At 53.0% G+C, this 23,515-nt stretch overlaps 1 protein-coding gene across 3 annotated transcripts in view; it reads right to left on the reverse strand.

The window, feature by feature from the left end:
* Dock1 (dedicator of cytokinesis 1) overlaps positions 1 to 21,983 on the reverse strand; it is a 561,057-nt gene extending 539,074 nt beyond the window's left edge. For 2 of the 3 annotated variants that reach the window (XM_045145312.1, XM_045145301.1), the window contains exon 1: positions 21,878 to 21,983. In XM_045145312.1, the coding sequence (XP_045001247.1) occupies positions 21,878 to 21,962 (85 nt within the window). In that variant the 5' untranslated portion in view covers positions 21,963 to 21,983. Of the gene's footprint in view, positions 1 to 21,553; positions 21,674 to 21,877 lie in introns of those variants that run through there. The other variant, XM_045145308.1, reaches the window with a different exon arrangement.
* Positions 21,984 to 23,515: the final 1,532 nt, after the last annotated feature.

Raw genomic sequence — 23,515 nt, forward strand, 5'->3', positions numbered from 1 at the left:
CTGTCGTGATCACACCAAGAGTGCTGGCAGGACTCCCGAGCCCACCTACAGGGGAACCAGGGCATGCCAACGACCACGCAGAGCATAGCAGGACCTGGTAAAGGGATACAAAGTCAATTCCAGGGCAAACCGGCTTCCACATATTTTCTTCTGCACCTGAGAGAACTACTGCCGGAAAGTGGTGTCTGCTGCCGACAAGACCGGCCTCATGTTTCAAACGTGTCTGCCCCACAGTCCCTCCAAACCAAGAAACTACACCCACACAAGACACATGAGATGCCCCCCAGAGACTAAACACAGTGACCTGATTGCGCACTCACATAATACTCACCTAGACTCAACAGACCACCACAACCCCCACCCCCAGCTGGCTGCGCAGTAATTGTGCAAGACTACACATATAAATGGAAGGAAGGAAGGAAGCCAGTTCTCCTTCGTTTCTGGTAAATTGGGAGCTGGAGAGTGAATTCCGGGCAAGTTTACAAATCCTAGTACAAGAGGCCCCCAGGGGCATAGCCTGCCACCAGCCCTGAATACAGCAAACAATCACAGTGAAACCCTGGTCACAGGTGTGACTGGGAAACTGGGTGCCAGCAGCCTCTCCCCTGGAGCCCTCCACTGCCCCGAAGGTTCTGGGCCTTTGCTCTACCTGGGCCTTTATTCTGCATCAGGTGAATGTACTCGGTGGGTTGAGGTTTTGTCTGTTCAGCTTCTCCAGCAAGGCTCTCAACCTCACCAATGAAGCCCGAGAGTCTTCCTTGGCCTGGCAGCCCCTGGCAGCCGCAGGCAAGCACAGCCTTCCTTGCCCTTCCTGGTGCTGTGTCCTCCCATGGCTATCTTGTCAGGCATCTCTCCCTTCTTACAAGGGCACAGTCCCGGTGGCTGTAAGGCCACCTATTCCAGTGTGACCTCATTTAGCTCACTACAGGAACTCTACTCCCAAACAGGGTCGGTCACGTTCTGGGACATGTATGGTTAGAAATGGAACCTCTTTTTGGGGGCAGGACACAACGGACCCTGCAGCATGGCTATCTTCCACCCCGGAATGTTTATTAAATGGCACAGCCATGCGACTGCAGGCAGAAGTAGCTTGCGGTTTTTCCCTTAAGTTGATATGTAAATATATGCAAATACTGATGAGAAAATGGCTTTCAAGGTTTAATCTTTTTTCTTTTGTCTATTTTTCCTAGAAATTTCCATTCAGACTAAAGCATGTAAGCAGTTTTGAACTGAGAACAAACATCAAATAATTTGGATGGAATTCTGATGAGTCTACTTAACTCTCTAGGATTCTTTTTTTTTTTTTTTAGAAAGAGAAGACAGAAGGGTTGGGGAAATGGCTCAGCAGCTAAAGGCACTTGTTCCACAAGCCTGCCAACCCGGATTCAATCCCAGCGCCCATGCAAAACTGGGCATGCAGTGGTGCACGCGTCTGTAATCCCAATAGCAGTGGGACGCAGACTGGGGAAGCCCAGAACTCATGTGCCAGCTAGACCGGTGCCACTGGCACTGCCCAGTGGCAAAAACATCGACAGGAGACTCTGTCTCAAACAAGGTAGCAGCGGGCTGACACCCCGATGTTCTCCTCTGACCTCTGCACATGCAGCATGGCACGCATGTACATACACACACACACACGCACACAAAACAGTATACAGAAAACTTAGGTGGTCTGTCACAGGGCATCAACATTCAGCTTTCAGACTTCCACTGTTGGAAGGTGGTGCCGAGCATGAAGCTGAACCCTGTTCGCCTCATGTCGCTCCTCTCGACCTCTCAACGTACAGGAAGTAGGCACTGTTCACCTCCACTTTGCAGATAGGCAAATGGAAGCTCACAGAGATTAACTAGTCCGTGCAAAGTAAAGGAAATCAGGGCCACATGTGCACTGGAGGCTGCAAGTTCTCAACTCTGTGGTTCCACCCTCGCCCCGCCCACCACAGCCAGCAGTCCACCCACACCGCGCGTGATGAGATAAGCCCAGCAGGGACCCTCCCTTCCTTCCATGCTGCTCAACTGCCAGCTCCTTGCACCCTGGCCACCCTGAGATGACGCCCACCCTGGCATCACTCATGCCAGCCCCTCAGTCAGTGCTGACAATGCCCTGCTAAATGGCCACAAATGACCTCATGACGCTGGCTTCAAAACTGCCACAGCATTTCATCCCAAATCATAGGCATCCCCTTCTCCGGTCAAGAAAACAACACTCCAAGGAGGTCCGACACCTGTCCATGGCCACACAACGTTCCACAGGTCCTCCAGCGTCTAGAAGGACGAGAGCACTACCCCACTGGCCGCAGTGAAGGAAGAAAAATGTCATCTCATAGCCAAGTGTCACTAGATGGGAGAGGCTGGTGAGATGGCTCAGCTAGTAAGAAGGCTTCCTATGGAGCATTAAGACCTAAGTTCAATTCTAACCCCCACGTAAAAAGGTGGGCATGGCTGAGTGCACCCGAGCCACAGTGCTGACGAGTTAGAAACTGAAAAATCACAGCAGCTCCCGGCTATTGAAGGAGACCCTGTCTCAAGAAAATAAAGAAGAAGAGAGACTATGCAGAAACGCAGGACATCCTACACCTCCCTCTGGACTCCATGTGCACGCACCCAGGGCATGCACAGCACCTCACATACGTGCAAACACCACAGGCACACGTATTACAAACACTAAACACTCACACAGGAGAGGCACTGGACTGGACACTCTCGGTGCTCCCTTCTCACGCGGCCTCTAGGAAAGAAAGGAGATCAGAAGCGTCCACGCCTAAGTGTCACAAAAGGTCCTCTTCATAGTGCAGCTCCACCCGGCTCCTGCTGCACCATAAGGTCTGATAAGAGACACCTCCCTACTCTGCATGCATGCCAAGCAATCCCTGCTCAGAGGCGGGCATGTGCACTAGGAGCCCAGTGGGTACCAGAAGGCACAGAGTACCAAGCCCCACACCCACTGTGACTGCTCTGGGCAGACACCCGTGATCATGCCCACCTCTTCAAGCAGGCAGGAAGAGTAGCGACAGTCACCAGTAAGAGCAGAACCATGACAGCAACAAGCAGTAGTAAATGACTTCAAGCATGAACCGTGTGTTTCTGGAATTCCTGTGTAGAATTTTTAGACCTCAGTGGATCACAGGTAAGAAAACCTTTGGCTGGGAGGGGAGATGGTACTCTGCAAATGTGTATGTTTAAAAATATACCCAGGAGGTCCTGTGCGGTAGGAAGTGACATCTAAACATTGGCTGGGTACAATGAGGAAGTGGCTCCGGGTCTGCCAGGGCTCTGCCCTGTTCTAACTCTTGAGTGTGTGCAAGGAAAAGCATCTCGGGACAAGCTGTGGTAAATTCGGCCCGATGGCCACAAGGCAGTATATGAGACCGGAAATGTTAATGAAAGGACCTGACTCCAGTACTGCACTGAGTGTCTAGTGATGCACCCCACACCATCAGAAGAATCACTATAAGACTGGGATAAAGGCAGGAAGCCCAATGAAAACTAGTAAGCAAAACAATGTAGGTTCACACAGCTGAAAGCAAACCGCCAAGCTGCCCGTCATGGCTGCAAGTGAGCCTCAGACTCAGCAGAAAGCATGGAAGCCCAAAGGCCATGGCACACACCTGCCACCACACTCAGGAAACCTCCACGCCGTCATTCATTTCCAGGAACTCGGATTCCTCACTCTAGCCTCATTCCAGGCTGGTCCCACCTTGAAGTGGGTAGCTAGAAATCACCAAGACCCCAGGGGAAAACTACTGACAAAGGTTTCAGGGCCGTTGGCCACATCTGGTCCCCACTGAAAGCAGCTGCCAGAGGGAAACCTCTCAAGGCAGTTGACTTTCTGATCATCCAGAGGCCACATGGCCGAGCAGGCACGGATCCCTATTTTAGCTCAAGGCTCCGTCGTGGTGGGGAGTCTTGGTGGCAGGAACATGAGGCAGAAGTTCGCACTGCCACTGCAGACAAGAAGAAGAGATGAATCAGTCATTTTCTCCTCTTTATTCTCCCCAGGACACCAGCCCATGGGATGCTGCTGCCCAGTCAGGGTGGGTCTTCCCACATCCACAAAGCCATTCTAAAAACTCCCGACAGACACGTTCAGAGGTTTGGCCCTAAAGGGATCCAAGAGCCAATCGAGCTGGCACACTCTACGAACCATCACAACCACTAAGGTAACACACAGCACACAAAAGTGCCCAAGTCAGTAGTGCGAAGCAGTTAGGAGAGTCGCGTATTATGGAGGCGCCAGCTCTAGCTAGTGCAGAAATATCTTCAACACCTCAAGAAGAAACCCAGTGAGCCGGGCGTGGTGGCACACGCCTTTAATCCCAGCACTCGGGAGGCAGAGGTGGGGGAATCGCCATGAGTTCAAAGCCACCCTGAGACTCCACAGTGAATTCCAGGTCCGACTGGGCTAGAGTGAGCCCTGACCTCGAAACAGCAAAAAGAAAGACAGCAACCCAGTGCCCGTCATGCAGTCACTTCTGCCAGCCTCACACCCCTGCAACCACTGATTTGCTTGCTCCATCCGGACCCTTGCTACAAGCAGCAACACAGAGCACACCCCTTTTGTGGCTGGCCTCTTCCCCCGGCGGTGGTCTTCAGGCCCACCTACAATGCAGCACATATCCATGCTGCTCCCTTTTATGGCTGAGCGAAGCTGCACAGCATCGCTCATCCGTCTAATGCGGCCACAAGCATTCGCGTGCAACTTGTTAAGCTGCTTCCGACCCGACGGGGAGTTAACCCAAGGGTGGAACTGCCGGGAGTTCTGCAGGAAACCTTTTCAGAAACCGCCAAACTATTTCCTAGTCTTTACATCTGCAAGGGCCGCCGCTGGTTGGGGCGGTGGAAGCACTGCACGGAGCCTTTGGCGTGCCCGGCCTGGAGTGTTTACCATCTGAGCCTGCGCAGGCTCTGCTCTCTCTGCCCGCCACAGATGCCGCGGCTGTTCCTTTTAGTCCCTCGGTGCTTTTGAGCTGCCAAGCACCACAGCATGGACCATCGCCTTTGATTTCTTTGCCTTTCCGCCACCATTCTGGGGCAGGAGAAGCCAGCAACAGGACCACCACTGGCAGGTGATCTGAGGCCCCAGACGCTCCGAGGCTCACCGGGGCCCCACGGCTGCTCAGAGCTGGAGCCATGGGCCCCTTCCCAAGTTTAATTTTCCTAGTTTCCCTCCACGCAGTCACTACAGTCAAATATTCCCACCACTGGACGGAGAGTGGGATTTTCAATCTTCCAACAAGACTTTAGTAGTCTCCCAGTGCTGGAGAGAAACAGAGAACACAGGGGCATTCTAGGACCATTAAAATCACCAAAAAAAAGCCAATAGGTAGCCCAAAATTACCTGCAGAACACCTGAGGAGTAAGGTGAGCTGCCCTAACCAACATCATCCCCAGCAAGACAAGGCCTCCAACTCCATAGCCAGTCAGGGGAGAGGCAGCTCTGAGGACAACAACCTGGTCACCTGACAAGCCACCCTGCTGGTCATGGACAAGGTGACGCATGCAGGGACGTCTCCCGCCCTCACAGCAGCCAAGACCTTTGCAGCGATGAAATATGAAATATGTCCATTCGCCTGCATTCAACAAGGAATGAGGAGACCATGACCTGCTCTGAGAATGGAGAAAGGGACACAACTCAGCCCTGGCCCCCGGGGCTGTGCTGGTTGGCAGGGGACACAAGGATTGAGTGACCACCTGCTCCGCACTACTGAAGGCGGACTGGAGCTGCAGGAAGCACCTCAGGGAGACATCTCCCACGGCTGGTGGGACGAGACCCGAGCACAGGAAAGCCAGACAGGATGAAAGCATTTGTGAACGCACCTTGGCCTACCAGAAACTGGGCCTGGAGCCCCCCAGATCCACCTTGCCAGGGAACCACAGTGCCTACGTGTGGAAATACCAGAAAACATCTCGGAGCTCACCAGCGATGTGCCCCTCCCTCCTGTCCCAGGGAGCCCCCAGTATGGTTCCTCCCCCAATCCCTCCCTCCCTTCGGCCTCACCTGGCGGGTCCTGAGAAGCCACCCACCCACCCAAGAAGAACAATGAAGAAATGTGATTTGCGCACAGGAACAACCCACTATGCACTCTGGGTTTTGAAAAATGGGTAGAGGAACACACGAGACATTGAAAGGACTTGAAATAAATCTTGTAAAGTTGATACAAGTGCAGCAATTTGGAAGAAAAATAATCACATTTCCCTCCTGCTAAATCATTATTTGCCCCTAGTAACGTCAATTATGCTAAAGAAAATCAGTTATTATTTTAGAAAATTAAAAAAAGAGGCTTGGTGAATGCCTTCATCTTGCAAATAAAACTCCTACAGTGAGTGCCTGAGCTCCTGTGCTTCGAAGAGCCTGGCGGCCTAGATGGTGCTTCTTACAGGAAATGCTGGCAGAGCTGGTCAGTCCCTGCTCCATGCATGCATCACCCCTGGGCTTCACCTCCAAAACCCTCCCGCTTGCCTCTCAGAAAGGGAGACTGTGGTCCGCTCACACAGTCAAGGAGCTGGGCCGATGGACCCCAAACTCCCTCTCCGCTTCCAGTTCTACCCCCAGTCCCTGCGCGCCCTTCCCGGGCCCAGGCGGCCTGGCTTCTCGTTCTTCTTCTCAAGCGAACGTGGCATGCAGCGTGGATGGTGGTGTTAGGATTCCAGGTTGACGGAAACAGCATGAGAAGTGCAGGCGAGGGGGCGCCAGCAGCAGCTATTCGTTACTGGAGGGACCGCAGCTTCGGCTTTGGGGGGATGTTGCAGCGCTGCACTTGAATGTGGGGAGAGTGGAGATACATGGGGGGGAGGGTCTTGAGAAGAATGGGAAGGTAAATCCTTTTCTTTTGTTTACTAACCACCTGTCCAGGTGGCCTGACAGCTCTTGAAGCCGGATCTTTGAGTTATGAGCTTTTTAACAGGAGCCCTTCATCATGCTATGGTCCTGGAAAGTTCTATGGTCCACTGTGGTCAGTGGTCCGAAGCCAGTGGCTCATTAACCCTTGACATTGCCTCAGAGTTTTCTACTCTACTCCCAGCCTCAAGGTGACAGAAACTGTACTTTGAACTAGGAATTTGGATCTTTTCCACCCACAGATCCTCTTAGGTGATGCCTAGCAGGGAAGGAGGCCACTGCTCCATCAGCCCAAGGGTGGCGGAATGAAGCCACGGGCACCACAGTGTGCCCTGCGCCGTGATGCTGAGCTGGTGGGTGGGTAGATCGGGTGACGATGGCTGCTACCCCCATACAAGTTCACCTCAGGATTAACTAAAATCACTCGGGATCACACAGAAATGCTGTACCACACTGCTAAGGCTTCCCAGCAGCAAGTCAGGACCTTAAACAAACCTGAACATCCCTGGTACCAGTCAAGACTGAGCAACTCACACAGAAGCTTCAGGGTCCATATCCTTGTCCCTTCAGGGTCCCCTGGGAACCCACAGAACTGCAGCAGTCCCTCACCTGACCTCAGAACTCCCAAAGAAACCTGAGGAGGCCACCAAACACACCATCACCCAGGGCCCCTCACTACTGCAGGAGAAAGGAGTAGCCAAAGCAACAGGCTTCTCCTTATGACATAATGCACTAAAAATAATAAAGTGAGGGCTGGAGAGATGGCTTAGTGGTTAAGCACCTGCCTGTGAAGCCTAAGGACCCTGGTTCGAGGCTCGATTCCCCAGGACCCACATTAGCCAGATACAAAAGGGGGCACATGCATTTGGAATTCATTTGCAGTGGCTGGTGATCCTGTTGTGCCCATTCTCTCTCTCTCTGTGTGTGTGTGTGTGTGTGTGTGTGTGTGTGTCTGTCACTCTCAAATAGATAAATAAAAATAAACAAAAAATTATACTAATCATAATAATAATCAAGTTAGGTGTAGTGGCACACACCTGCAACCCCAGTTCTCAGGAGGTAGAGGCAGAGGACCAGAAACTCAAGGTCAACCTCAACCAGCCTGGGTTCTAGGAGGCTCTGTCTCAATTCAAAAAAATAAAAAATTGCCAGGCATGGTGGCACACGCCTTTAATCTCAGCCCTCAGGAAGCAGATGTAGGAGGATTGCCATAAGTTCGAGGCCACCCTGAGACTGCAGAGTGAATTCCAGATCAGCCTGGGCTAGAGTAAGACCATACCTCAGGAAAAAAAATAATAATTGGGCTAGAGAAATGGTTAAGTGTGCTTCCTGCACAAGCATGAGGGCCTGAGGGGTCTTGACCACTGAGGTGCAGCTCTGCAGATGGATAAAAGCAGCTGGGTAGGGCCCACACATGCTGTAGTGGTCGGCCTCAGGTCACTGGGATGCGCCTCTAGACCAGACAGTCATGGAAGAAGGAGTTTATGTGAAGGTTACAGATCCAGGGGAAGCTCCACAATGGCAGAAGCTGGTCTGCTTTCACAGGCCCAGGCAGAGAGAGAAATGCCCCAAGCACCACCAGCACCGCGAAGAAGCAGGCTTAGGAATTCCAGGCAGAGCTCAAGCAGTCTGCTTGTCTTTAGACTGGAATTCCAGATCTACCTCCCCAGCGACACCACCTCCAGCCAGGTGGCTGCAGATCTAAATTACAAACTGTAATAAAATCCTGAATGCATTGGGGGCCATCCACTCTAACTATCACACATGCCTATAACCCCAGTCCTGTAGGAAGCCAAGATAGAACGGTTCGGTCTCACATATACTTTCTTTCCCTTCTTCTCTCTTTCTCTTTCTCTTCCTTGTCCATATTCTCTCTCACTCTCCATTTCTCTCTCCCCCCTCTCTCTCTCAAATAAGTAAATAAATAAAATAATTTTTACAAAAATAAAATAACCAGGACTCGCCCCAAGGAAAAAAAATAGGTAAGTGAATAATGAAGGGGCATACTTGGTGTTCTTTTCCACCTGCTGCTGGCATACCCAGAGGACACCTCAGGGTAGCACATGGTACACCACATCAGAAAATATATATAAACACACAAAAAAAATCTAACAAAAAAACTATATAGCACTTGCCACACAGAGATGAGCAGTAGGGTTGTACCAGGTCATCTCACTCCTCAGAACTGCCCAGGAAGGCTGGCAGTGTCCCCAGTCACAAGAAAGGAGCTGTTCATAATGTAAAGAGCTCACCCAAGGTGAGCTGGCTACAGGGAGGAAGCTGGGATCCCAGCATGGGCCCCAGCCAGGTAGAGTGATGCCTGGTGTGAGCACAGCACTTGTGAAGCTGAGGCCCTGAGTTAGAGAGATGCCAGCCTGAGCTACGGAATGAGACCTTACCTCCAAAAGCAACCAAGGCGGGCGAGGTGTCTTTAATCCCAGCACTTGGGAGACAGAGGTAGGAGGATCGCTGTGAGTTCAAAGCCACCCTAAGACAACATAGTGAATTCCAGGTCAGCCTGGACTATAGCTAGAGTCTACCCTCAGGGGAAAGAAAAAAAAGAACACAGCAATCAAAGGGGTTGTTGAGATGGCTTGGGGAGTAAAAGCACTGCACCAGCACAAGAGCCGGGCAGGGTTTGAGTCCAGTCCCCAGCTCCTCAGCTCCCCATCTCCTCAGCTCTACATCTCCTCAGCTCCTCAGCTCCCCATCTCCCCATCTCTTCATCTCCTCAGCTCCCCATCTCCTCAGCTCTACATCTCCTCAGCTCCTCGGCTCCCCATCTCCCCATCTCTTCATCTCCTCAGCTCCCCATCTCCTCGGCTCCCCATCTCCTCAGCTTCCCATCTCCTCAGCTCCTCATCTCCTCATCTCATCTCCTCAGCTCCCCATCTACCCATCTCCTCAGCTCCTCATCTCCTCAGCTCCCCATCTCCTCATCTCCTCATCTCCTCAGCTCCTCAGCTCCTCATCTCCTCAGCTCCCCATCTCCTCATCTCCTCAGCTCCTCAGCTCCTCAGCTCCTCAGCTCCCCATCTCATCTCCTCAGCTCCCCATCTCCTCAGCTCTTCAGCTCCCCATCTCCTCAGCTCTTCAGCTCCCCATCTCCTCAGCTCCCCATCTCCTCAGCTCTTCAGCTCCCCATCTCCTCAGCTCTTCAGCTCCCCATCTCCTCAGCTCCTCATCTCCTCAGCTTCCCATCTCCTCAGCTCCTCAGCTCCCCATCTCCTCAGCTCCCCATCTCCTCATCTCCTCAGCTCCTCATCTCCTCATCTCCTCAGCTCCCCATCTCCTCATCTCCTCAGCTCCTCATCTCCTCAGCTCCTCAGCTCCCCATCTCCTCATCTCCTCAGCTCCCCATCTCCTCAGCTCTTCAGCTCCCCATCTCCTCAGCTCCTCAGCTCCTCAGCTCCTCAGCTTCCCATCTCCTCAGCTTCCCATCTCCTCAGCTCCTCATCTCCTCAGCTCCCCATCTCCTCAGCTCCTCATCTACCTCAGCTCCCCATCTCCTCATCTCCTCATCTCCTCAGCTCCTCAGCTCCTCAGCTCCCCATCTCCTCAGCTCCCCATCTCCTCAGCTCCCCATCTCCTCATCTCCTCATCTCCTCAGCTCCTCAGCTCCTCAGCTCCCCATCTCCTCAGCTCCTCGGCACAGCCATAAAAAGCCACACACATCTTTAACAGCAGCACTGAACGACAGACTGGAGACGCGGGGGTTACTGGCCAGCCAGGGTGACAAGAAACAATTCCAGCTTGAGCGACAGTGCCCATCTCAGGGAAACAAAGCAGAGGAACAGTAGAGGAAGACATCCGACATGCTCCACCAGCCTCCGTGCAACGCACATAGCACGCACACCTGCACCCACATGTGGGGCGCACACACGCACACGCACGCACACACACATAGAGCAAAGCAAATAAAAGAAACCAAAGCCAAGTATAATCTATAATCCCACTGCTTGGGAGACTACACAAGTAGATCAGTATAGGTTTGAGGCCTGAGTTATACAGGGCAGTGCATTCCAGGGCAGCCTGGGTTAGTGAGAACTTGATTTGGGAAAAAAAAAATGGATGTCCCAAAATTTGAGATTTTTAGATGGCACCCAACATAAAGAAAGTATCTTTCCCCCCTCAAGCAAGTGAAAATTAACAAACTACCTTGTTGCCTGGGGGTGGGGAGTTACTACCTGAGGGCCTGTGTGCACCAGCTCCCAACCTATGACTTGACTTGGGGAACCAGGACTGCTTCCGAATGATCGACAAGCCAGTGTTGGTTATTTGTCAAAGTCAGGCTGTTCCCAGGCCCATTAGCTACTGTGACTGTCTGGGCCACTGAGTGAGAGGCCTTGCTGCCACGAGCAGTCCACGGAGCCCTGCATGGAGCAGTGAGCAGGCCAGGTTGGCCAGGAAGGTGCGTACCAGCACCCAAGGCCATCCCCACCACCAAAGTGCAACTGGGATTCCAGGACACAGGGCACCAGGCCACCCTGCACATGCTACAAAAAAGCACACATGCCAAGAAACCAGAAATGCCCAAGCCAGGTGTGCGAGTACCCAAACTCACCCAACGAGGCGTGAGCCCTTAGCAGCAGCAATGAGCGGCTGGGGTTCCCAGTCACCCTCAAGCTAGTGATTCAGTGTCCCGTCACTAACTTGATGATGGGAACTCCAAGGCTGAACACAGAAACAGGCCCGAGCTTGGGAGGAGGACATACTTAGCTGGCAAGCCCCATGCCTCACCTTCTGAGTCCATGGGGCATGCAGGATTAAAGAACAAACCAGAAGGCCCCCGAAGAAAGAGGGAATCTCAGCTGACGCCTCTGGCAATGGAACCACACTGCTATGGACTAGGTGGGTCATGCGCCCCCCCCACCAAGTCTACACGTCGGGAGTTCTAATCTCAGTTCAGTATCCCAGAATGGGACTGTGTAGGGGCTGAGGGCTGCAATGACATGCCATGAGATCTTCATGGAAGGTCCCCAGCCAACAGGATGGTACCCTTCCTTATGAAGGGGAAAAGATTAGGACACCTACATGGGAGGAAGGTGGGGGCGAAGGTGGCCGTCTGTAAACCAAGAGACGCGTGACAGTGAGGGTAAAGTGTGTCCCATGGCCTCGTGTGTTTGTGATTAAGCCTCTTGCTCAATGCCCAGCTGGAGGCAATTTGGGGGACAGAGTCTTGAGGGAAGACGTGCGTCACTGGCAGCAAACCGTAAGGTTTATTAGCCCAGCTTCAAGCCCTATACTTAGACTACTTCTACTTAGGTATGTGACTAGATGTGAGCTAGCCTCTGCTCGGCCATGCCCTGCAAGAAAGACTAAAGCCCTTTCTCCCATCAGCTGCTTCTGGTGTTCCATCTCAGTAAGAAGGTGACACAAGGAGGTCCCTGGAGAAGCCACCCTCACGAAGAACCCCAGCCTTCAGAATTCTAGAAAACCATGTCGCCGTGTGGTGCTTAACCCACGCAGCCTCTGGCACCCGGCAGAACCCTCCTCACACTGGTGCGCAGGGATCTTTAGCAAAATGGCAGTCCCAAGGGCTTCCCATGTATTAATAAAAGCAGACATATGAGCAATGCCTTTGCTATTTGCATAATGATGCTGTCAAACTGCCTGAACTTACGTTACCAGCTCCTGTGAGACAACCATTGACTCACAAGGCCAGTATGACCCTCACCTTTAGAAAAGGTGGAAAAGAGGCTGGGGGAGGTCCAAAGACTTGTCCCAGGTCCCAGGTGGCAGCCCTACCTTTGAAGGACGCATGCGTTTAACTAGAAGATGCTCCAGCGAACAGGTGCCTGAGCTGTATGCCAGCCAGTGCACTGAACCCGTGGGTATTCACCACCCCCAAGAGGGGCCTGCTGCAGCCTTCGGGGCAAAAGCCAAAGTGAGCCCTCGCCTTTCAGCTCCACGTTGCTTTGCTATCTCAACACAACTAATGGTCTTATCTCCACAGCGGGGTGAAATGGACTTGAGCCCCACACGGCTAGCACTGACCACTGCACACCTCCCTCCACAGTGTCTCCTCAGACTGACAGGCCTTTCCCTGAGCACCCAGGCCAACTTCATGCTCAGAGCCGGGCTCCTGCTGACCTCCCTGGAGCGCCACCTCCACGGCACCTGCATTCTGGCTCAACGTCTACTTCAAACCAAGCCATCCTTCACGGTAGGGCTGCACTGAGGGGAAGGGAGAAGAAACCCCAATCGCAGAGCAGTACCCCTGCTAAAATGGACAAAGGGGACGGCAGCAAAGATGGCAGCAAGCTCAGGGAGGAAGCGGGTCACTCTCACCTTGTGGGTGGAAGGCAAGCCGGCACAGCCACCCCCAGAAAGCTTGGCAATTTCTTAAAAAGTTAAATATCCAGGGCTAAAGAGATGGCTTGGCAGTTAAGGCACTTTCCTGTGAATCCTAAAGACCCAGGTTCAATTCCCCAGTGCCCATGTAATCCAGATGCACAAGGTGATGAGCGCATCTGGAGTTCGTTTGCAGTGACTGGAGGTACTAGCGTGCCCATTCTCTCTCTCTGCCGCTTTCTCTCTCCCTCTCAAATAAACAAATAAAATATTTATTCTAAAAAGTTAAATATCTTATAACAGTTCTTAAACTGCTAAAGAAAAAAGGGGAAATCCTTCAACATATTGGCATAGGCAATGATTTTCTGAATATAACTCCAGTTGCTGAGGAAATAAAACCACTTATGAACTGCTGGGACCTCATGAAGTTACAAAGCTTTTGTACCGCAAAGGACATTGTGAATATAGCAAAGAGGCAACATACAGAGTGGGAGAAAATATTTGCTAGCTATATATCTGACAGAGGATTAGTATACAGGATATACAAAGAACTCAAAAAGCTAAATAATAAATCAAACAACCCAATTTAAAAATGGGCTACGGAACTAGAGTTCTCAAAGGAAGAAATACAGATGGCCTATAAACACTGAAAAAAAAATGTTCTACATCCTTAACCATCAGAGAAATGCAGATTAAAAATATTCCCTCTCACTCCTGTCAGAATGTCATCATCAAGAAAACAGATGACAATAAATGCTGGCAAGAATGCAGAAAAGAGGAACCCTTCTATACTGTTGGTGGGAATTTAAACAGCCACTGCACCCAGTGGAAATCAGTGTGGCGTTCCTGATACAGCTAAAAATAGATTTAACACACGACCCAGCTAAACCACTCCTAGGCATATATCCTAAGGACTCACCTTAGACATACTTGCACAACCATGTTAATTGCTGCTCTATTCACAATAGCTAGGAAATGGAAGCAGCCTAGATGTCCCTCCACAGACGAGTGGATAACAAAGATGTGGTACATCTACACAAAGGAGTTCTATTCAGTGGTAAATAAAAATGAAATCTGCAGGGGAGTGATGGATCTGGAAAGGATTATACTTAGTGAGGTAACCCAGGCCCAGAAAGCCAAATGTCCCATGTTCTCTCTCATATGCGGGTCCTAGCTACAAATGTTTACGCTTGTGTGTGCCCTGGAGTAAAAATTGGTAACAGAGACCAGTAAGCTAGGAAAGGGACTATAAGGGAGGGAGGAGAGGGGAGGGCTAAGGAGATGACTTTGTATACATGTGAATAGATGAACAGGGTACTGGGGGTGGAATGGCGCACATGAGGTCAGGGGAAGAAGGGTGGGAAGGCTAAAGCAAAAGCTAAGAGAGTATGAATAAGCCACATACAAACCTACTTTTTTGGACAATGTCATTTCCAGAAACTATAAATTGTTAGTAGAAAATTTTCAGTGCCAGGGATAGGATACCTTCTAGTGAGTGGTTGGCCAAAGAGGTCCTTGATGCCCCCTAAAACACTGCAGGCCACTGCCAAGGCTCTTAGTTTCCCACCAGGAATTGACGATAAAACCCTACTGCTGAAGTCTCCACATAAATGGGCTGCAAGGTCACTGAGAAATTCTGCTGGAGCTTAGCTCTTCCATGTAAACCAGCTGACAAAAAAAAAAAAAAAAAAAAAAAAAAAAACTGGAAAAAGCTATGCTGCATGCAGCCCTATGGGAAGAGAAGTCATCAGTGGAGCTAAACTACAGTGGACACTGCAAACCTCAAGTTGGGCCAGCCAGGCTAAATGAGCCAATAGGTGCAACAGTAGCATGTCTGCTATGGGGAAAGCCAACCACTCTCTAATTGGACTGGAGGCCCACTCCACAGAAGGAAATACAAGCCTGGTACTAAAAACATAGTAAAAAAAAAAAAAAAAAAACCTAGGACAGGGCAGGTCATGAGCCCTAGGGGTGTAGTACGTGCTGGTATCTGGCTAAATGCATATTTTAGGCTCATTAAACTGCCCTTCTTAACGTTCATACCCATATATTAGTGCCACTCTCATGTTGGTTAGAGAAGCTTCTCTTTTCAGATGGTGACTTTTGGGATGACTCAAAAGGCACCACAGTGCTAAGAAGTGAGAGGGGAGTGTTCAGCACTGAACCACCTCTCTCCCACCTTCAAGACTGAGGGTCTACTGCAGGAGAGGTGGTGACAAGAACGTAAGGAAGGGTAGGACTACTTACAATGCAATTCTTCAGATACAAATTGGCCTCAATATCCAACAGTGCCTGGTACTACCTACTCAAGACCCTCATAATAGGAGGAAAAGATGATGACATCAAAATAAAAGAGAGACTAATTGGGAGAGGGAGGGGATATGATGTAGAGTGGATTTGTGAAGAGGAAAGTGGGGAGGGGAAGAAATTAACATTGTTTATTGTTCTATAATTACGGAAGTTGTCATTTAAAAAAAAGCTTAAGCCGGGCGTGGAAACACATACCTTTAATGTCAGCACTTGGAAGGCAGAAGTAGGAGGATCCCTGTGAGTTTGAGGCCAGCCTGAGTCTACATAGTGAATTGCAGGTCAGCCTGGGCTAGAGTAAGACCCTACCTCTAAAAAACAAAAATAAATAAAAATAGTCAGTTTAAAAGAAATCCCTGTGTTGGAGAGATGGGTTAGTGGTTAAGGCACTTGCATGTAAAGCCAAAGGACTCAGGTTTGACTGCCCAAGACCCACTTAAGCCAGATGCAGAAGGTGGCACATCACATGCACGTGCAGCTCATTTGCAGCAGCTGAAGGTCCTGGCATGTCCACTCCCCCTCTCCCCAAATAAATAAAATAACATTTTTTTAAAAAATCCCTAACAAAAGGAGTTTCAAGAGCTACTGGGATAGTGAACAAGAATGTCCCCACACGCTGTGACATCCCTCACACTCCACAAGACAGAAGCTTGTCTTCTCAAGATCCCTTCTGATTTCATCCTACAGCTCTTTGACTGGTCATTGTAAGCATTTAATGCAATCCTTTGTAAGAAATTCCTGAATAAATAAAATGTTCCCCTATGTTCTGTTAAAAAAAAAAACACACAAAGTTTCATATCCATCTCCCATAGACTCAGCAACTGCATTCCTGGGTAGGTATCCTCTTACCCCAAAAGCAAAGATACATGTTCACACAAAATCCTGCACATGAGTGTACACGGCAGCTTTATCAGTCACAACTAAACCCCAGATGTCCTTCAACAAAAGAATGGTTAAACAAGATGTGGCAGGTCTATGAAGAATTCAGCTGGGCAATGGAGAGGGATGAACTTGACAGGATAGCCTGGCAGGTCTCCAGAAGAATCAGGGCAGAAAAGGCTCGTCCCAGGGGGCTGCCCCTGCATGACTCCACTTGAAACAGCAGAAGTCCAGAAACAGATCCGCTCAAAGGTTGCGCGGACGCGGACAGGTGGAGGGGAGATGTGGGTGGCCACGCAAGCAGGACAGCAGGAGAGGGCCTGACTGGGTCCACGTCGGGAGCCTGGCTCGGAGCTGTGTTCCAAGGTGACGAGATGCACACGTAGAGGAAACTGGTTACAGAGCACAAGATGTCTGTGTTACTTTTGACAACTGCATGTGGCCAAAATTGCCTGAAAATAAATGTTTAATGAAGGAAAAGAAGGCAAAGAGGGATGAAGGGAACGCTGGAGGAAAGGAGAGAAGGGAGGCAGGCGGGAAGGGGGCGGGGCCACGTGTGTCCCTGGCACACCCACCGCAGGAAGGACTCCACTTCGTCATCTGCCTCTGAGGCCATCATTGAGACCGAAGACCGAGGACAGGAGACACGCCCTAGCACAATCCTCCCCAGGCCACACCAGGCAAACACCGCAACAGGGATAACTTTAACTTTTACGTTTCTCAAGTAAAATCGGGTTTGTAGAAACAGAATAGATGCCTTAATTGGTTTTTCTGAAACTCCAGTGACTAAAGATGTGCGCATTTCTATTCACTTAAGACCAGTTCTAACTTCTCTTCCCCAAAGTAGCATTTCACTCGCCACTCTAGGTAACAAGAGACGGCTCTCACACTCTTTCACTTCCTGAGTCCTTTGGATGTGACACTATTCCCAGCAAAGATCATCACTCAGAGCCAACATGAACACACACCAAGCAAACTTCACTTCAAAGAAAACACTCTTTGAAAGAACTCATTTTCCCAAGAACTATGATTGTCAGGTCTAAACAGGAAGTCAATTATCACTCCACTTCTTTGAATCTTATTAAATAAAAAATGAAAGTAATACATCCACTGAGGGGCTGGCACATGTCAGATGCTGGCTCTGCCCAGGTCATCTCAATGAATCCTTGCAGTCAGCAGGCTCGGCTTCACTCTACAGATGGGAATGCCAAGGCTAAGAAAAAACGTGTGGGTCATTTGCTGGGGGATCCCATAAAGCCAGTAAAAATGAATAGCATCTACCAGGTGGTGGCCATCCCCAGGTGGAGATCTCTACCTCGAAGAGGCCAGTCACGAACACGGGAGCCTCCGTCTCCCACCACGTTAATAACTAAGCTCAAGGGCAGAAGGAAAATCTACCTCCAAGCTGCCCTCCACCAACCCACACTGGTTTTCTATTGCTTCCATGACAAATGACCCTAGCCTGGGCAGATTAACCCCACCCAATGCTTCAGCAGCCAAAGACACAGTGGCTACACTCGGGAATCTGACTTCCCTCCCGCAGCCGCTCGGCCCACTCACGAAGCTCGTCAAGGCTCACGTGGCCCCAGCACACGTTCATAACATCACACGGGATCAGGCTGTGGACAACTCTAGGGCCATACTGTACCTTGCATACCGCCACTGAAACGAGAGAACTCGGTCCCCAAGCGTGCCTCTAGACCACACAGCATCTTTCTACCTGACCCGGGAGAGAAATCCATTGGAACACAAGAACCTGCCTACCTGTGGGGTGATGGGAAAGAACGTATAATCCAGCCCTCAGCATGACAGCTCAACCAAGGTTTACACACCTATGTGACTCAATCAGGTCTCTAAACATGTTCCCCCAGCCAGGCCCAAGGGGCAGAGACAAAGCCAGCTGGCAAATTTCATGAGCAGCCCCCAGAGAAATGAATCACTGGAACCCACGTTTCCTGTCCTTGCAGAAGAAGCCACACATTAGCTATTTACTCTCCTCTTGATTTCCCCAAATAAATAAATAAGTGAAGCATCTCGTTTACAAACAATGCTTCTAACAGATTCCAAGTACTTCCGAACAATGAGCCGTGATTCATGTTTCCAAATGAGATGGAGTTTGATCATTCTCTTTCCCCTCGTGATTCATTCATGGGCCAAGTGGCCGAGGGGAAGCGTGGCCCACCCACCAGAGTTCGGGAGAGAAACACAGCACTGTTGTTAGGCTCCCAGAGGAAATGCTGAGTGTGGTGAGGGAGGGGAGTCTGCGGTCATTCTCCCTTAGGGAGAAACAGCCAACCATCTAGAGTCCAGGCACAGGCCTCCTTCTGTCCCAGTCAACATCCATCCTGGGAACCACTACAGTCCCCCCAAGGAAACTGCCCAGACCAGCGGGGGCTGGGATGCCCTCCATGGACTCATCCTTGGCTCCTCCTCTGTCCTGCATCTGGAGTTCCACACAAACCCTAACCCTTGTGGGGGGGGGGGCCTCCAATCATTAAGGTGCCTTCTGATGCCCCCAGCAGCTCTGGTCTCAGCCCACCCTCTCCTCCACCTTCTGCACACCTGTGCTAGAATTTCCTTGCAAAATCATTCCCCTCTCTTCTCCTTTGGGGACTTTCCAATATGGAATTTTCTTAAAGCCAAGGTATTTGCAAGAGGCGAGATGTTAGAAGTCGTAACCAAGAGTGCTGCTGAAGTTTCTGGAAGGCGTATGACTTAACTAGGAAGGGCACAGCCATGCCTGGCAGCCTCCCTCCTCCTCTGGCAGTGGGGAGAATCTGGCTCCCCCAGCCCACAGTGTTCCTTCTGGTCTCTTAAGGGTCAAGCCACACACCAAGATGCTCACCAGCTTACCCAGGTCATCCTGGGGGCTGGGACCCCGAGGTTCTTTCAAAAGTGGTCATCCCTTTCCTTGTCCACCCTGCCACTCTCAGTCTCAAAACCCCTTCCCTCGGCCTGCCTGCTTTCCTGACCCGCTCCCAGAAGTGTGACTTTGTTTTCCTTTTTCTTTTTTCCTTTTTGGAGATAGGGTCTCATGTGTTCCAAGCTGTCCTGAAACTGGCTATGTTATTGAGGGTGACCTTGAAGTGCTGATTCTCCTGTCTCCACCTTCTCGTGCTGAGACTGCAGGTGGGCTTCACTGTTCTGACATTCTGCTAAGGACTGAACCCGGGCTCGGTACATGCTAGTCAAGAGGCCTCCCAACTGGTACCGCCCCAGCCTTCCTCTCTTCTTTTTATCCATCTCCCCTGCACACTGCTGACATCTCCAGCTTCGCTGTTCTGGTTTTTGCTCTCCGCCTCCAGTAAAATGGTCCTCAGGTTTCAAAGAAAACGAATGGCCTTCCCTCCCCCACCCAGGGACCAGGGTCCCTGAGTGGGAGCTAGAGCGCAGGTGAGTGTGAGCCATGTGCAAGCCGGGTTCACATCCAGTATGCACCCCTTACTACCAATATAAACACTGGCAACCACACTCCCTTCTGCGGAGTGAATGGCTCCTCCGAGTCTCAGGCGTGGCCACTGCACCCCACAAGCACTCGCTGGCAGGGGGGAGCTGCGCACAAGCTTGGCAGGCTGGGGCTCCTCTGCCTACGCCAGCCCACCCCTCTCTGTTCCCGGAACAGTCCCAGCTCTCTTCTGGACACCTTTCTCCAGGAGGTCCCCATTACGAGCTCCCACTGTCACCACATCCTAAAGCCCTCGAATGGGAATTCTCACTCCAAACCTCCTTTCTTAGATGCAGATCAGAGCAGTGGGAATCTTTTCAAGCTTGCCCCCCACGGAGCCCATCAGGAGGTGCACAGCAGTCGTCTGTGATGGTTACATACACGCTCTTCAGAAAAGCCGATTCTGCTGTGGGCCCTGGGAATGACTGTGCCTGGGTTTCCTCACTGTGTAGAATGGAGGGAACCTCGGCCAGAGGTCCCACAGCGAAGAGGCTCTGTAAAGCCCACACGCGGAATGCATCGAGTGCGTGCCCCACGTGGGCCACACTGTTCTCGCTGAAGGCGACCATCACGACAGGGGAGGGGTGTTCTCAAGAGTGGAGGGATTCTGTGACATCTATGCAGCAGGGGGCTTCTACCAGAAGGCCCTCTAAACCCCAAAAGCTGAATAAACTGAGTGTGGCGAGGGCTGGGCTTTTCCAGGACGCCCCCGTGGCTATATGGCAGGAATAAGTACCAAGTTCACAAAAAGGACACAGCTCTGATGACGGGGAGACAGAAAGAAAGCTGCCCAGCAGTCTGCGGGCCAGAACATGAACCAGACCGAGCCAGGAGGCAGGCCTGGAGCCAGCGGCCGGTGAGAAGGCGTGCCTGCGGGCAGCCCCTGGGGCTGCGAAAGGGCGGCCAAGCTCCCGGGGGCATGCAAGCGAGGCAGCATGGGTCCGGGAGAGGCGGGTGATCCCCTCCAAACGTGGAGCCAAGGCGAGCGAGACTTAGAGCCGACGGGGCAGACGCGGGTCCCCGGGAGCCCTGCAGCCCACGGAGACCTGACACTTTCAAGAGGACAAGTTGGGGGGCAGCGGGAAGCGCAGGCCTCGGGGAGTCGGGCTGCGAGGCCAGGCGCGGGTGCGCAGCGCGGCCGAGCGGCGCAGGGCGGGAGGCGGGGCGCGGGGTCGTCCGGCCGCCCGGGAAGGAAACCCCGGCTCCCTGGAATGCGAACTGGAGTCCGGCGGGAGCTCGCCACCGACCCGAGGGCCTCCGCCCTCCCGGGAACCGACCCAGCGCCGGGCTAAGCCGAGCGGGTCTCCCAGGCCTCGGGGGCACCGGAGCGCCTGAGGGCAGGGCCGGGGGTCCCCGCCGTCCGGGGCCGGAGCGCGGGGGGCGGGCGGGCGGCGTGCGCCGGGTCCGCGGAGGACGGGCGGCACTTTCTAGAGTTCCGACCGCGGCCGGGTGGAAGTGTGCAGGCCAGAGCCAAGTTCCCCAAAGAAGCCCAAGAGCACGCCAACAATGAGCCCCGGGGTCCCCTGCGCGCGCGCGGCCACGGGGCCGGCCCGGGCGCGGACCGGGTGTGCGGGGAAGCTGGGGGCGGCGGGGGACCCCGCCCGGGCACCACCACCACCCCCGCCCCAGCGTCCCGAGCGTGGCCCGCCGGCCGCGGCGCCCCGCGTCCATCCCGGGCGGGCGGGCGGGCGGGCGCGCGGGGCGCGGGGAGGGCGGGCGCAGCGCTCGGCGGCAACAGGCAGGTCCCGGCCGCCCGCGGGCCCGGGGAAGGCGGCGGCGGCGCTGCTCACCCACGCCGTATTTCTCCTCCCGCTTGGTGGGCACCCAGCGCGTCATGGTGGCGCGGGCCGCGACCCCAGGCCAAGGCCGCCGCTCGGGCCCGAGGCTCGGCGCCTAGGCGGCCATCTTCCAGTGCTCGCGAGCCGGGCGGGATGGGCAGGAAAGAAAGTTGGCGGCGGAGGCGGCGTCATGTGCGACGGGGCGGGCCGGATGGGACAGGCCGGGAGCGGCGCCCGGGAGAGGCGGGACGGAGGCCCCGCGGACACCCCCTTCCCCGGCGGGCGCCGCCGCCCCGCGGGGCCCGACGTCGTCCCGGCCCGGCGCTGCCCTCCCACCTCGGTCGGCTCTGCCTCCCTCGCCGGGACCGGGGAAAGAGAGGCCCTGGGAAGAAGAGCCCAGGGCAGCACGGGGCTCAGCCATCAGCCATGCATTCTTCCATTCATCCACTCCACACACACGACGTGCGACTTTGTCCTCCTCCCCCAGGCCTGGAGAGTGCACGCCAGCCTGCGGGTGGCGGAGGTGGGCGCTGCGCCCAGGGCGCGGGCTTAGCCGGGAGGACGCGGGACGGGAGGGCTGCGCCCAGACAGGCCGAGCTCCGGCTGGGAGAGTGTTTAGGGAGGCCCTGGAGGAGCCTGGGCTGGCTGCAGCTTCTGCGGGTTCAATGGACTCTGGCCTGCTGAAGCGGGCAGAGAGAAGTGCTGCCTGGGAGAGGACTCCAGCCACCTTGTGACCCTCACCGTGCGAGGAACCTTCAGAGATGCTCCCAGCCGTGGGTGCCCATGCCAGGAAAAGTGGGAGTGCTTCAGATTTCTCCCAACAAGTTAGAAGAAAACACGTTTTTCACTACAATTGAACAAAAGGTTAAAAGCAAGAAAAGGGCTATCGCCTGAGAATGAAGGCAGTCCAGCAGATGGAGTGATGTGGTTTCCTGGTGTGTGGGCTGAGTACCTCTCTCTCCTGCCCCCAAGGAACTGAGGTGGCCTAGAGCCTTCAAGGATGGGAGGACAAAAGCTCTGTGGGGTAAGGGCTGCATGGCAGGGTCAAGCAGATGCCCACGGGAAAGGCCAGGTGGACAACCCCACGCTGCAGGGAAGGCCACCCTGGGCTAGGGCCATCTCACGTGCCACTCACAGTGTCCCTTAAATAGGCAGTCAAAATGGTCCAGGAGCTTCTCATCTTAGTAGGTGAGAGGGGACATGCCACATTCAGAAGACCCCGCCTGTGACTCAGAGCTCTAGCAACCCAACCGCAGATTTGTAGAAAGTTACAGGCCTTGTAACTTTTCTGACAAGGAACTTAAAACCCACAAAGGGAAGTAACCTGGGCTCACCTCCACAGGGGTCTCCATGTGGTCACATGTATTAAAAACGTCTGGGGCTGTGGGCCCTGTGTGTGCCCTGATGACTCAGGCTGTTCAGAGGAGATACAGTGAAGCCCTAACTAGGAAGGGGCACTCCAAGGTGGCGGTGACAGGTGGGGGGAGGGGTCCTGACCTGCTCTGGGTCCAGCAGGGCATCCCTGAGAAAGCCATGGAAGCCCAGGATTTAAAGTTATGCAGCGATGTGAAGCGGAGAAGCATGTGCAGAGCCCGGGAGCTGGGAAGAAGGGAGTGCCACGCCTCGGAGGAAGTGAAAGGCCAGTGTGGCCCAAGCATGGAGACAACAGGAAAGTGACATGCCCACCGCCCAGAAGCTGCCTGGTAGAAGAGCCTGCTGGATCTTGCTGGGAACTTGGAGTTCTGTGAAAAGAAGGCCCAACAAGGAATCTGAGTGGACCCACGCAATTCCTCTGCCACATTTGCAATTCTGTGATGAGACTGCACATTAGGAGAGGTGACACAGTAAGGAATGAAGGGGATGTGACAGTAGTCTTGGGAAGTGTGCCATGCTGTGCTCAGCTGTGTGACCGACCATTCGGCTCCAGTTACTGTCCATCTTTCTGTTTCTAAAACCTTAGGGTCCTGGTAACAC

The sequence above is a fragment of the Jaculus jaculus genome, chromosome 1, assembly GCF_020740685.1.
Source record: "Jaculus jaculus isolate mJacJac1 chromosome 1, mJacJac1.mat.Y.cur, whole genome shotgun sequence".
Lineage (NCBI taxonomy): Eukaryota > Metazoa > Chordata > Mammalia > Rodentia > Dipodidae > Jaculus > Jaculus jaculus.